The sequence below is a fragment of the Choloepus didactylus genome, chromosome 1 (genome assembly GCF_015220235.1).
Source record: "Choloepus didactylus isolate mChoDid1 chromosome 1, mChoDid1.pri, whole genome shotgun sequence".
NCBI classification, from domain to species: Eukaryota; Metazoa; Chordata; class Mammalia; order Pilosa; family Megalonychidae; genus Choloepus; species Choloepus didactylus.
The window spans coordinates 574239-587774 of NC_051307.1; the positions used below are offsets into that span (position 1 = coordinate 574239).

The window sequence follows — 13536 nt, forward strand, 5'->3', positions numbered from 1 at the left end:
GCGGCCCCAGACCCTGGCGGGCCCCTCCTAGGGGACCTCCCACCCCAGGTGAACGTCCCCACAGCTCAAGCAGGCCGAGTGGGCGCCGGACTTCGGCCCCAGCACCTTTGTGCCCAGCTGGGGGGCCACGGCCACGGGGGCCCGGAAGTTCCTCATCGCGTTCAACGTGAACCTGCTCAGCACCAAGGAGCAGGCCCACCGCATCGCCCTCAACCTCCGGGAGCAGGGCCGTGGGCAGCACCAGGTCTGTCCCCGAGCGGGTCAGGGGCTGGGGCTGCGGGGTTCCAGTTGGGAGCAGCGTCCTTAGCGCGTCGCCAAAGGGCTGCAGCTGTTGTTGGGACAGTGCAGGGTTTCCGCGCCGATGGGGAAGTGGCTGCTTCCTGGGCCCCAGGTGCCCACCCCCACCCCACGCCCCGAGTGCCGCAGCAGCCGCACCCAAGTGGAGCGCCCCTCCTGCCGGAAGCCTGCACGGGACAGACGTAGAGACACCGGGTGAGGGGGCGGGAAGCCCGGGGCAACCCGCGGCCTGTCCCTCAGCACGAGCTGCCTCCAGGAGCCGGTGCAGGGGGACGCAGCACGCAGAGCCAGGCCCGGGAGCAGCCAGGCAGGGCTGGGGTGAGACGGGTTTCCTCAGCCGGGGCTGGGAAAGGCATTTCCTTTGGCAGCCAGGACGTCTGAAAAAGGTTCAGGGCATCGGCTGGTACCTGGAGGAGAAGAACCTGGCTCAGGTGTCCACAAACCTCTTGGACTTTGAGGTCACAGCACTGCACACGGTCTTTGAGGAGACCTGCAGAGAAGCACGGGTGAGTGGGCTGGGTGGCTGCTGCGGTCTGGGGGTGGGGGTAGGGTTAGACCTGTCCAGGTGAGCGGGGGGCACCCGCTGCTGTGTGGGGGTGGGTTAGACCTGTCCAGGTGAGCGGTGGGCACCCGCTGCTGTGTGGGGGTGGGTTAGACCTGTCCAGGTGAGCGGTGGGCACCTGCTGCTATCTGGGGGCAGGGTGTCTGTCCAGGGGAGCTGGTGGGCACTCTCCCAGCTGCAGGGCCACTCCCTGGTGGGGATCTGATTCTGCTTGTGTCTCCAGGAGCTGAGCCTCCCAGTGGTGGGCTCTCAGCTGGTGGGCCTGCTGCCTCTGAAGGCCATCCTGGACACCGCGGCCTTCTACTGCGAGAAGGAGAACCTCTTCATCCTGGAGGAGGACAACAGGATCAGGCTGGTGGGCCAGGCTCCCAGAGGGAGGGGTGGGGTGGGGCGTGTGGGGACTGTGTGGAGGCTGGGGGGTTTGACGAGCGCGTGGAGTTGATGCCCCCCAGAGCGGACCTCAGGGGCTGGAGGCACCCGCACCCTGGGCCAGGCCTCACTCAAGGAGAAGGAGCCTCTGGGGCATCCCCAGTGCAGCCACAGGGAACCTGACGAAGGTGCAGCAAGGGTAGGCTTGGCGGAGGGACCCCCTGAGTGAAGGAGCGAGGAGGGGCGGGGACTATCTGCTCGACCCTCTCAGCTGCCCGGCTGTTCTGGGATCTCCGGCCCCCGCCTCAGGCGATTTCCAGAGACCAGCTCTCCAGCGCGTTTCTTCTTTCTGTCTTTCCATCCTGGGAAGGAGCGGGCCGTCCAGGCCGGGTGTTTGGCTAGGAGCATGGGGTCTGGCTGGAATCCGAGGCAGTGCTTCCAAGCGTGCGGGCCCTTCCCGGGAGCAGCTGGCTTGCTCTGGTGGCCCTGCTGCCCACTCCTCACCCTCCTGAGCGGGTGGCGAGGGTCCGTGCCCCCCAGGCCTGCCCACCACCATCCGCCCTTCTCCTGCCCAGGCAGTGTCTCTGGGGGCTGGTAGGGGAGTGGCTCCGGGTCCCACGTCCCTGGTCACGGACCCTCCTCCACGCACCTGTACCCACCATCGTGGACAAAGCTAGTGCGAGTTTCAGCCAGAGCTGTGTGCAGCTTAGACTTGGAAGACGTTCCTGTCCCCTCTGAGGGCTGCCACGGTTCATGCTTCCACTGATGCCGGACGGTTCTCATGCCTGCACCACTCGCTGGGCAAGGAGCACACCTGTCACCGTGCCAGTGTGGTGACAGAAAATCGGGATCTCATTTTATTTGCATCTCTTTCCATTACACATGAGTTGATCATCTTTCCATTGGCATATGGATCATTTTTTTTCCTGGTGAAAATTTGATGATTTACCCATTTGGTCATTGATCTTGTACATTAGAGAAAGTAGCCTCTTTCTAGTGCTGCAAATATTCTCTGCTTGTCATCCAGTACTGTGTTTTGCAATACAGATGCTTTAGATTTGTTTACAGTGAAATTAATCAACCTCGCCCACCACCATGGCTACTTTTTGTCTTGTTAGGAAGCCACCCTCCCCTCCACCAATTCCAACAATATAAACACATTTGCCCATGTTTTTATGTGGTATTTCTCCGATTTCTTTTTTTCCATACCCAGACCCACCAACCTTAACTGTTCTGCCACATTTACCCCATCATTCATCATTCATTCAATCTATCCATCCGTCCATCCATCGATCCATCTATATGTCTGTTGTTCTGTCTGCCTGTCTGTTTAGTTATCAGTCCATCTTCCGAACACTCGCATGTAGGTTGCACACTTCATTGTCCTTGAACACTTTACACTGCCACGTACATTTCCAAAGAATAAGGACATTCACTTATGTGACCACCATAAGTACAGTTGTCAAGTTCAAGAAATTTAACATGGATATAGAGCTTACAGTCTATATTCCAGTATTTTCTTACATCTCAGTAATGTCCCAATAATGTTCTTTTGAGTCTTTTTTCCTCCCTTGTAGATCCCATCCAGGATCATGTTTTGCTTTTAGAGGTTATTATCTCTTTATTCTTTCTCCCTCTTTTAAAAATTGTGGACACGTATACAACATGCATTTCCCATCAACCACTCCCAAGTATACACCTCAGCGTCGTGCTGCCTGCACCACCATCCGTTACCAGAACTTTCCCATCTCCCCAAACAGAAACCCTGCCCCAATTGTGCATCGACTCCTCCCCCCTCCTCCCCTTCCCGGGTAATCTGTGCTTTACTATCTGTCTGTACAAAGGTGCGTATCCCAGCTATGTCACGTGAGTAGCTCATACAATTTCTGTCCCTTTCAGTCAGACTTACTTCACTCAACGTGATGACTTCCAGGTTCGTCTCTGTGGTGGCATGTGTCAGAATCTCGTTCCTTCTTTCAGCTGAATAATATTTCATTGTATGAATATGTCACATTTTGTTTATCCTTCCATTGGTTGATGGGCACTTGGGTTGCTTCCATCTTTTGGCGATTGTGAATAATGCCGCTATGAACATTGGTGTGCAAATAACTGTTCAAGTCCCTGCTTTCAATTCTTTGGGCATATACCTAGGGATGGGATTGCTGGGTCATAAGGTAAATCCATGTCTAACTTTTTGAGAAGCTGCCAAACTGTTTTCCCCGGTGGCTGCACCCTTCTACATTCCCACCAACTATGTACCAAGGCTCCCATTTCTCCACATCCTCATCAGCACTTGTTGCTTTCCATTTTTTAAGATAATGGCCATTCTGGTGAGTGTGAGGTGATCTCTCATTGTGGTTTGATTTGCGTTTCCTTAATGGCTAATGATATTGAGAATCTTTCATGTACTTATTGGCCATTTCTGTATTTTCTTTGGAGAAATGTCTGTTCATGTCCTTTGCCCATTTTTTGTTGTTGCTGTGACCCCTTTAGAATTCCTTTTTATTTCTCTCTGTGCATATTTTTTTTCAATATTTTCTTTGTGGTTACCATGGGGCTTAAATTTAACATCCTAAATCTATAACAATCGCATTTGCTTTGATACCAATTTAATTTCAGTAGAATGTGCAAACTATGTTCCTATACTCCTCCAACCACCCTTTATGTAGTTTTTGCTACAAATTACATATTTATACATTATAAGTCCCAAACCACTGTTTATCATTACTTTTTATGAATTTGAATTCTACATCCTGTAGGAAGTTAAAAGTGGAGTAAGAAACCAAAAATACAATAGTACTGGCACAAATTTTTACCCATGGCATTACCTTTACTGGAGATCTTTATTTCTTCATGTGGTTTCAGTCAATTGTCTAATGTCCTTTCCTTTCAACCTGCAGAGCTCCCTTTTGCATCTCTTGTAGGGCTGATCTAGTGGTGACGAACTCCCTCAGCTTTTGTTTACCTTGGAATGTCTTAATCTCGCCCTAATTTTTAAAAGACATTTTTGCTGGATATAGAATTCTTGGTTGACACTTTTTTGCTTTAAACATTTTAAATGTCATCCACTGCCTTCTTGCCTCATGGTTTCTGTTGAGAAATCGAAGCTTAACCTTGCTGAGGCTCCCTTGTATGTCACATGTTGCTTCTCTCTGTGGCTTTCAGAATTCTCTTTATCTTTGGCGTTCAACAGTTTTATTATGACATGCCTGGGTATGGATTTATTTGGGTTTATCCTATTTGGAGTACATTGAACTTCTAGGATGTGTATATTCACGTCTTTCACTAAATTTGGAAAGTTTTCAGCCATTATTTCTTGGAATATTCTTTATTCTTCTTTCTCTCTTTCTTCTACTTCTAGGACTCCTGCTATATGTGGATTGGTACGCTTGGTGGTACACAGTTTCCTCAGACTTTGTTCACTTTTCTTCATTTTTTTCTGCTCCTCAAACTGAATAATTTCAACTGTCTTATCTTCAAGTTCTCTGATTCTTTCTTCTGCCAGTTCCAATCTGCTGTTGAACCTCTCTAGGGAATTTTAATTTCTGTTACTGTGGTCTTCAACTCTGTTTGGTTCTTTTCCATAATTTCCATTTTTCTATGGATATTCTTTTTGTGTTCATCTGTCATTTTTATGATTTCCTTTATTCTTTGTCCATGTTTTCCATTAGCTTTTTGAGCATGTTTAAGACCATTAAAAAAAAATCTTTGTCAGATATGTCCAAGCTATGGTGTTTCTCATTGAAGGTTTCTGATTCTTTATGCTACTCCTTGGCACAAGCTATCATTTCTTGTTTCTCTGTATATTTTGCAATCTTTTGTTTCAACTTGGACATTTTGGTATTTTTAATGTTATGTTTGAAATTTAGACACCGAGGCTCCTGTTCCTGGAGCTTGCATCCCACTAATATTATGACAGAGAGTTCCTTGAATGCCAGTAGTTATAAAAAGAAAAAAAAAGGGAAAGGAAAAGAAACCACTTTTCCCATTCTCTGAAGTTTGGCCTGTGTGTGCTTCCTTTCAGAACTCAGCTGCCTGAACAGTAAGTTTACAAAACTGCCCACGGCACAAGCATAGGGGCCTCCGTGCTCTCTTCTGCACTGATCTTGTCCTGGGCAGGCATGCGAGTCACTTTCCTGCTAATGTCCTTTGATACAAAAAAGTTTTTAATTTTGATGAAGTCCCATTTATCTAATTTTTTTTTGTTCATTAATCATGGTTTTGGTGTAAAAATTTAAAATCCATTGGCTACTACAAGGTCCTGAAGATAGTTCCCTATGTTTTCTTATAAGAGTTTTGTAATTTTGCTCTTATATTTAAGCCATCAATCCATTTGAATTAATTTTTGTATATAGTGAGAGGTGGGGGTCCACACTCATTCTTTGGCATGTGGGTTTCCAGTTGTCCCAGCCCCATTTGTTGAAGACACTGTTCTTTCCCTGTTGAATGAACTTGATGCCCTTGTCAAAAATCAGTTGGACTCTCAATTCTATTCCACTGGTCTATATGTCTGTGTTTATACCAGGGCCACACTGTTTTAATTACTGTAGCTTTGTAGCAAATTGTGAAATCAGGAAGTGTGAGTTCTCCAACTTTGTTCTTCTTTTCCAAGACAGCTTTGGCTATTGTAATTCCATATGGATTTGAGGATCAGCTTTTCCATTTCTGCAGAAAAGGCTGCTGGAATTTTGATAGGAATTGCATTGAATTTGTAGATAGCTTGGGCAGAATTGACATCTTAGCAATAATAAGTCTTCTAATCTATGAACACAGAATGCTTTTCTGTTTATTTAAGACTTCTTTAATTTCTTTCAGTAACATTTTATAGTTGCCAGTGTACAAGTCTTTTATCTCCTTGGTTAAATTTATTCCTAGGTATTTCAGTCTTTCAGATGCTATTGTAAATGGAATTGTTTTCTTGATTTACTTTTCAGATTGTTCATTACTGGCATATAGGTGCCCAACAGATTGCTTCACGTTTATCTTGTCTCCTGCAACTTTGCTGAATTGATTCATTAATTCCAGTAGCTTTCTTGTGGATTCTTTGGAATTTCTAATATATAGGATAATGTCACCTGTGAATAGAGATAATTTGACTTCTCACTTTCCAATTTGGATGCCTTTTATTTTTTTCTCTTGCCTGATTGCTCTGTCTAGAACGTCCAGTAAAACACTGAGTAACAGCGGTGACAGTGGGCATCTTTGTCTTGTTCCTGATATTAGGAGGAAGCTTCCAGTCTTTCACCACTGAGTGTGATATTTGCTGTGGGATTTTCATAAATGCCCTTTATCATGTTGAGAAAGTTCCCTTCCCTTCCTAGTTTTCTGAGTGTTTTATCATGGAAGGATGTTCGATTTTGTCAAATGCCTGGTATGTGTCAATTGAGATGATCATGTGTTTTTTCTTCATTCTATTAATGTGTGCATTACATTGATGGATCTTCTTATGTTGAACCATCCTTGCATTCCTGGAGTAAATCCCACTTGGTCATGGTGTATAATCTTTTTAATATACTTTTGTATTTAGTTTATCAGTATTATGTTGAGGATTTTTTGCATCTATGTTCATAAGGGATGTTGGTCAGTTATTTTCTTTTTGTGTGCTGTCTTTATCTGACTCTGGTGTCAAGGTAATGCTGGCGACATAGAATGAGTTAGGAAGTAATCCCTCTGCTGCTTCTAATTTTTGGAAGAGTTTTAGAAGGACTGCATTAGATCTCCTTTAAAGGTTTGGTAGAATTCAGCAGTAAAACCATCTGATCCTGGACTTTTCTTTTTGGGAGATTTTTGGATGCTGATCAATCTCTTTACCTGTTATAGGTTTGTTGAGATTTTCTATTCCTCGTTGCATCAGATTAGGTAATTTTTATATTTCTAAGAATTTGTCTATTTCATCTAAACTTTCTAATTTGTTGGCATATAATTGTTCATAGGACTCTGATAATTCCTTTTATTTCTGCAAGGTCAGTAGTAATGTCCCTGTTTTCATTCATAATTTTAGTTATTTGCATTCTCTTTCTTTGTCAGTCTGGGTAAATGTTCGTCAATTTTAGCGATCTTTTGAAAAAGCAACTTTTGGTTTTGTTGATTCTCTCTATTGTTTTTCTGTTCTCTATTTCATTTATCTCTGCTGTAATCTTTACCGCTTCCTTCCTTCCACTAAATTTGGGTCTAGTTTGCTCTTCTTGTTCTAGTTTCTTTAGGTGTGAAGTTTGATTATTGATTTGTTATCTTTATTCCTTTTTAATGTGGGCATTTTGTGCTATAAATTTTCCTCTGAGCACTGCCTTCACTATAGCCCATAAGTTTTGGTAGGCTGTGTTTTTGTTTTCATTCCCTCATGTTCTGGTTTGCTAAAGCTGCAAGAACGCAATATACCAGAAATGGGTTGGCTTTTACAATGGGGGTTTATTAGTTCAAAGATGACACATTCATCTTTTCTGTTTTAGGCCTCTTCGGAAGTCTCTCTTTATTTTAATGTTGAGATTTTCACATTAGTTTATGTAACAATTTTTTAAACTGTGTGCCTGGCTGAGACAGACATTCAATAAAGTATGTTTTACTCTCCGTTTGACATCTAAGAATCAACTGTCAAAATTGCCCTTGGGTACTGATAGGCTGCATTTTTCTCCATAAACGTGCTTTGCAGAGCCAGAGAACTCCCAGATCAAGTTAGTGGAGAAGAACACTTTTCCAAGAATTCTAGAGTCTGAATTAATCATGCTGCTTAGATTTCTCCTCCCTGTCCTCCTCCCTCCTCCCCCCTCCTCCCTCTCCCGTCCCCTCCCTCCTCCCCTCCCCTCCCCTCCCTCCTCCCCTCCCCCTCCCCCCCTCCCCTTCCTCCCAGTTTGGTTTGCAGGGATCTTTCTTTTCTCTTGCCTGTCCAGAGTGGATGGATTCAATTAAACTATTCCTGTCATGAGCATGGACTGGAGAGGGAATCTTCATTAGCACATTGAGGAATCCCAACTCTTGACACGAAATGTCGTTGAGCTTTTCTCTTCCAATTTCACTTTTTTCCCTGTTTTCCATATCCTGGTGCTGCCGGAGTGGCTCTTCCAGCAGGTGCTGCTTTGGAAGAGGGTGTGCCGGTGACCGTGATCCACGCAGCCGCCTTTTCCGCCCTGGGGCCCTCGTAGTGGTGGGCGCGATCTGGAGCTGGTGGGGACGCGATTCTGAGCCACGACTTAAGTCAGGAGGGGGGCAGGGGCCCAAATGTGCGCATCAGCGCCTCTGGTACCGGAGACTCCTGCGGGTTTTGAGAGCTGCTAGAGGATACTTTCCCATCAGTGGCTGCAGAGGGAGAAGAAACCTCTACAGCTTCATCAGCCTGGGGCAGGGTGGCTGACCGCTGAGCTCATCTGCGCTCCCTATGCTTGAAACGTCTAGGAGTTCACCGGCTGTGGGGGACTGTTTTGTTATCACTGCAGAAGGCAGCTGAGATACAAGCATCACACCCTCGACTTGCGTTAACTCTGGGGGAAATGGTGCTTTAGGGGGTTTTATGCACCCAGACGAGCCTCCAGATCCGTGACTGCATTTCTTGCTGCGAGCCGTCCCTGAAGACAACGTTGAGGATAACAGTGCTGGTTTCTGAGTGTTGGAACAACTGCTAACGTCAGCTTCATTTTTACCCTGGCTTTGAGGTTTAGGTGACATCGCCTGCTCCAGCACTGGAGCCGTTTCACTGTAGTCTTCTTTTTTTCCAGCACCATCCACCCCAGCAGCTCTGGATGCCAACGAACCTGTAATCTTGTTAAGTTGTGCTCTCTTGGCCTTGAGTGTTTTCCCTCCTGTTTGGTAATGTGTCCTCTGGCTGTGGAAAGACCACCTTTGGAACGTCCTCGACATGAAGCCCTACAAATGCTTCCCTAGATGTGGGCACATCTTCCGTCTTCTCCGCCCCTGGTATGGCTCTAGAAGTTGAAGTTTCTTCCTTTGAAGGAACTTTAAACCATGTTCTCTCATCTTTATCTTCATCCGTATTGCTGTTAGTGTGGTGAGTTTACTCCGTTTCATTTTTGTCTGCGGCTGCGGAGCTGCTTTGACTAAAGCTGTCCAGTCTTGCCCCAGCATCTCTGGGCATGGCTTTAATGTGCGTTCTTTTAAAACAACAACACATAACAACTAAAACAGCATACCATGTAATTTGCTTTTTAATCCATTGTTTGCTTAAGAGTACATTGTTTAATTTCCACGTGTTTGTAAAATTTCCAGTTTTATAATTGTTACTGATTTCTAGCTTCATTCCATTATGGTCCAAGAAGGTATTGTATGATTTCACTATTCTTAAATTTATTGATACTTGTTTTGTGACCTAACATATGTTCTGTCCTGGAAAATATTCCATGTGTACTTGAGAAGAATGTGTTTTCTGCTGTTGTTGTGTGGAGTGTTCTGTATGCGTCCATTAGCTCTAGTTAGCTAATAGTACTCTTCAAGTCCTCAATTTCCTTATTGATCTGCTTAGATCAATCAGCTGTTCTATCAGTTATGGAAAATGGTGTATAGAAGTCTCCAACTATTATTGTGAAACTATTTCTCCCTTCAATTCTGTCAGTTTTTGCTTCATATATTTTGGGGCTTTGTGGTGAGGTGCATGTTTATCTATAATCATTATATCTTCTTTCTGGATTGAATCTTTTTTCAATATGTAATATCCTTCTTTGTCTCTTGTAATAAGTGAAAGACTTAAAGTCTATTTTGTCTGGAAATAATATGGCCATTTCACCTCTTTTTTTTATTACTGTCTGCATGGAATATCTTTTTCTACCCTTTTACTTTCAACTTTTTTGTGTTTTTGTACCTACAGTGACACTACCTATAGATGAATCATGCTTTTTCATCCAATCTGCTAATCGTAGCTTTTTAATAAGGGTGTTTAATCTGTTGACATTTAATGTAATAATTGAGAAGGAAGACTTTACTTCTGCCATTTATCTATTTGTTTCTTCATGTCTTTGCATGTTTTTGCTTCCTCAATTACTCCATTACTGCATTTTGTATTTAGTTGCTTTTTTATAGTGGCCCATTTGATGCCCTTCTTCTTTCCCTTTGTCTATATTTTTAGTTATTTTCTTAGAAGTTTCCTTTGCAAATACAAAGAACATCTTAAACTAGTAACAACCTAGTTAGACAAGTACTAACCTGGTTTCAGTAACATACAAATTCTCTACTCCTGTATATCTTTATCTCTCCCTCATTGTACTGTTATTGTCTCAGATTATATCTTTATACCTTATACACCCAGTAACATAGGCTTGTAATGTTACATAACACTTTTGCCCATTAAGTCTTATAGGGGTGGAGAAATTGGTTACAAACCAAAAATAAAATAATATAGGATTTTATATTTACACATGTAATACCTTTACCAATGTTCTTTATTTCTTCTTATGGCTCCAAGTTACTGTCTAGTGTCCTTTTATTTCAGCCTGAAGGGCTCCCTTTAGCATTTCTTGTAGGGCAGGTTTTCTAGTAATGAGCTCTTTTGGCTTTTGTTTATCTGTAAATGTCTTAATTTCTCCTTTATTTTTGAAAGACAATTTTGCCAGATATAGAATTCTTGGTTGACAGTTTTTTTTCTCTGAGGGCTTTAAATATGCCATCCCACTCCTCCTGACTTCCATGGTTTCCAACGAGAAATCTGCTGTTAATATTACTGGGGATCTCTTGTATGTGACAATTTGCTTCTCTCTTACTGCATTCAAAATCCTCTCTGTCTTTGGATTTTGACAATTTCACTCTAATGTGTCTCAGTGTAGATCTATTAGAGTCTATCCTACTTGGAGTTTGTTGAGCTTCCAGGTGTGTATATTAATGTATTTTATCAGATTAGGAAAGTTTTCAGCCATTATATCTTCAAATACTTTTTATACCTTTTTTTCTCTCTCTTGTCCTTCTGGGACTCCAGTTATACATGTGTTGGTATGCTTGATGGTGTCCCACAGGTCCTTCAGCTCTGTTCATTCTCCTTCATTATTTTTTTCTTTTTACGCTTCACACTGTACTTTGCAGCTCCAAAACTTTTGCTTGGTTCCTTTTTATAATTTCTACTTCTTAATTCTGTTCAGATAAAATTTTCCCAATTTCCTTCAGTTCTTTGTATATGGATTCTTTTAGCTCATTGAATATATTTAAGATGGTTGATTTAAAATCTTTTATTAATTGTTCCAATGTATGAACTTCCTCAGGAATGGTTTCTGGCTAATTCTTTTTTTTTTTTCCTGTGAACAGGCCATAATTTCCTGTTTCTTTGTGTATTTTGTATTTGTTGTTGTTGTTGCTGAGAACTGGACATTCTGAATATTTTGTTGTATCTCTGGAAATCTAGTTCTTGCATTCCTCTGGGATTGGCAGATTTTGTTGTTGTTGTTGAGGGCCGGAGCCATCAATTTGTGACTTTTCCAAACTATATTTCCTCCCACATGGGGAATGAAAAGCATCAAAAGCAGGAAAAAAAAAGGTACAGCCTCTTTAGATTCCTCACTGCTTTTCCCTGAGGGGTGTTGGAACATTAGCCACCCTCAGAGCCAGCCTCCCAGGGAGGTGCAGTGAACGACCCAAAGCTGTGGTCAGTGGCAGCCCCCACTGCCCAGAACAGGGGACCCGGGCCCTGTCACCCACCCCGGCACCAGCTGCACTGGGAGCCTGGGCTACAGCCCCCATGCGCCTGCCACAGGGCTGGGAAGGGGTGGCGGACGCTATGGGAGGAGGAAGTCACTGGTGGTCACTGTAATTTCCCAGCCTCCTCCTCCATCTCTTCCCCGGATGCTGCACGGCGCTCCCTGGACATCAGGCTCCAAAGTAGCTGATCCACAGTTCCTGCCAGTCCAACAGCTGTTTCCAGAGAGGGACGGATTCCAGGAGCGTCCTGCTCTGCCGTCTTCCCACAGTCTTCCCCTGGATTCCTGTTTTAATGTTACTGGATTCTATTTGTTAATGTATTTTTTAGGGGATATTTTGGTATTGGTGTTCATTATGAGATTGATCTGTAATATTTTAATTTTAGGGGAAGTTTGAACTTAATATCATGTTGGCTTTTTTAAAAGAATTTGGAAGATGTTTTTGCTTCTGTATGATTGGAAACATTTTAAATATTTAAAAGATTTCACCTGTGAAACCATCCTGGTCTAGTGCTGCCAACTTAATTAATTTTCCTATGAATATGTCCTATAGTTTCTGAAGTCATTTTTAATGATTTATGGTTTTCTAAAAGGCATCTATTTCATCCTAAGTTTGAATTTATTTTCCTAAGTTTTTGTCAACTATCATCATTGGTTTTCCTCTGTATCAGTAGCTGTTTCTCTTAGATTTCTGATTTTGTTTGTCTCTTTTGTTTTTTGGCAGTGGTGTATGTTTTTTGTCTATTTGATGAGTGTTTAAAATATTAAATTGATTTAGTTATCAAATGCATTTGTATATTTTATCCTTCTTACTTTCTGTTTTTTATCTTTCTTATTGCCATCTTTTGGTTTTCCTGGAATTTATCTTCTCACTTCCTGGGTAGATGCTTAATTAATTTAGTTCACCTTTTTGATTCAGTTACTTATGTGTTTAAAGCTATGCATTTTCCTTTGATTACAGCTTTAGCCATATTTGAGGGGCTTTAATGACTTTGTTTTCATTTCATTTCACTCATTGCTGAGCTTTCTGAAATTTCTTCATCCCAGGGCATTTTGAATTTTAGGGCTCTCCTTCTCCTCTTCTTTGTTTTATCGACTGGTGTCTAGATTAGATCTAAAACTTGCTTCGTGTTTAGGGCTCCATAAGCACGGGAGGGGCGGGTCCCGCTCAGCCTTCCCTCCCTGCGGCCTCTGCACGTTGCTGCCTCCTTGCACTTCCGGGGCTAATGGTTTACGGCTTCAGGAGCAGGATCCCTGACAGCTGGCCCTTTCCTGAAGTTGTTCTGTTTCGCTCATCTAACGGCTCTGCCTTGAATCCCGCCCAGTCTGAAATCCTGTTCTAACCTCGGATGCCTGCTTTGGTGGCGCGTTGGTGCAGCCCATCGTGTGCAGCTTTTCACTGTGGCTTTCGGGCCCTTCATTCTAGGTGCATTTCATACAATAAGCACGTGGCTGGATTTCTCTGGAAGTTTTTATCTTTTCTAGCTGGGATTATCCCTTTTTGTTTTTATTGATTTAGCAGATGTGTTTGGGCTTAGTTCTTTTGTCCTTGTAAACACTGTTTTCTGTTGTGAACGCCTTCTCCAGCATGTGTGGGGTGAGGGTGTGGTTTCCTTTTGGTTATTTGGAAGGGTTCGGTCTATTTCTAGGTTTTGTGGGGATTACCTTTATAATATGACAATA

General features: G+C 43.4%; 1 protein-coding gene across 1 annotated transcript in view; it reads left to right on the plus strand.

Moving 5' to 3' along the window:
* FTCD (formimidoyltransferase cyclodeaminase) overlaps window positions 1-13536 on the plus strand; it is a 32671-nt gene that overhangs the window by 2536 nt on the left and 16599 nt on the right. The window contains exons 4-6 of the mRNA XM_037825280.1: window positions 52-244; window positions 666-803; window positions 1083-1214. Coding sequence (XP_037681208.1) covers window positions 52-244; window positions 666-803; window positions 1083-1214 — 463 coding nt within the window. The remainder of the gene's footprint in view (window positions 1-51; window positions 245-665; window positions 804-1082; window positions 1215-13536) is intronic.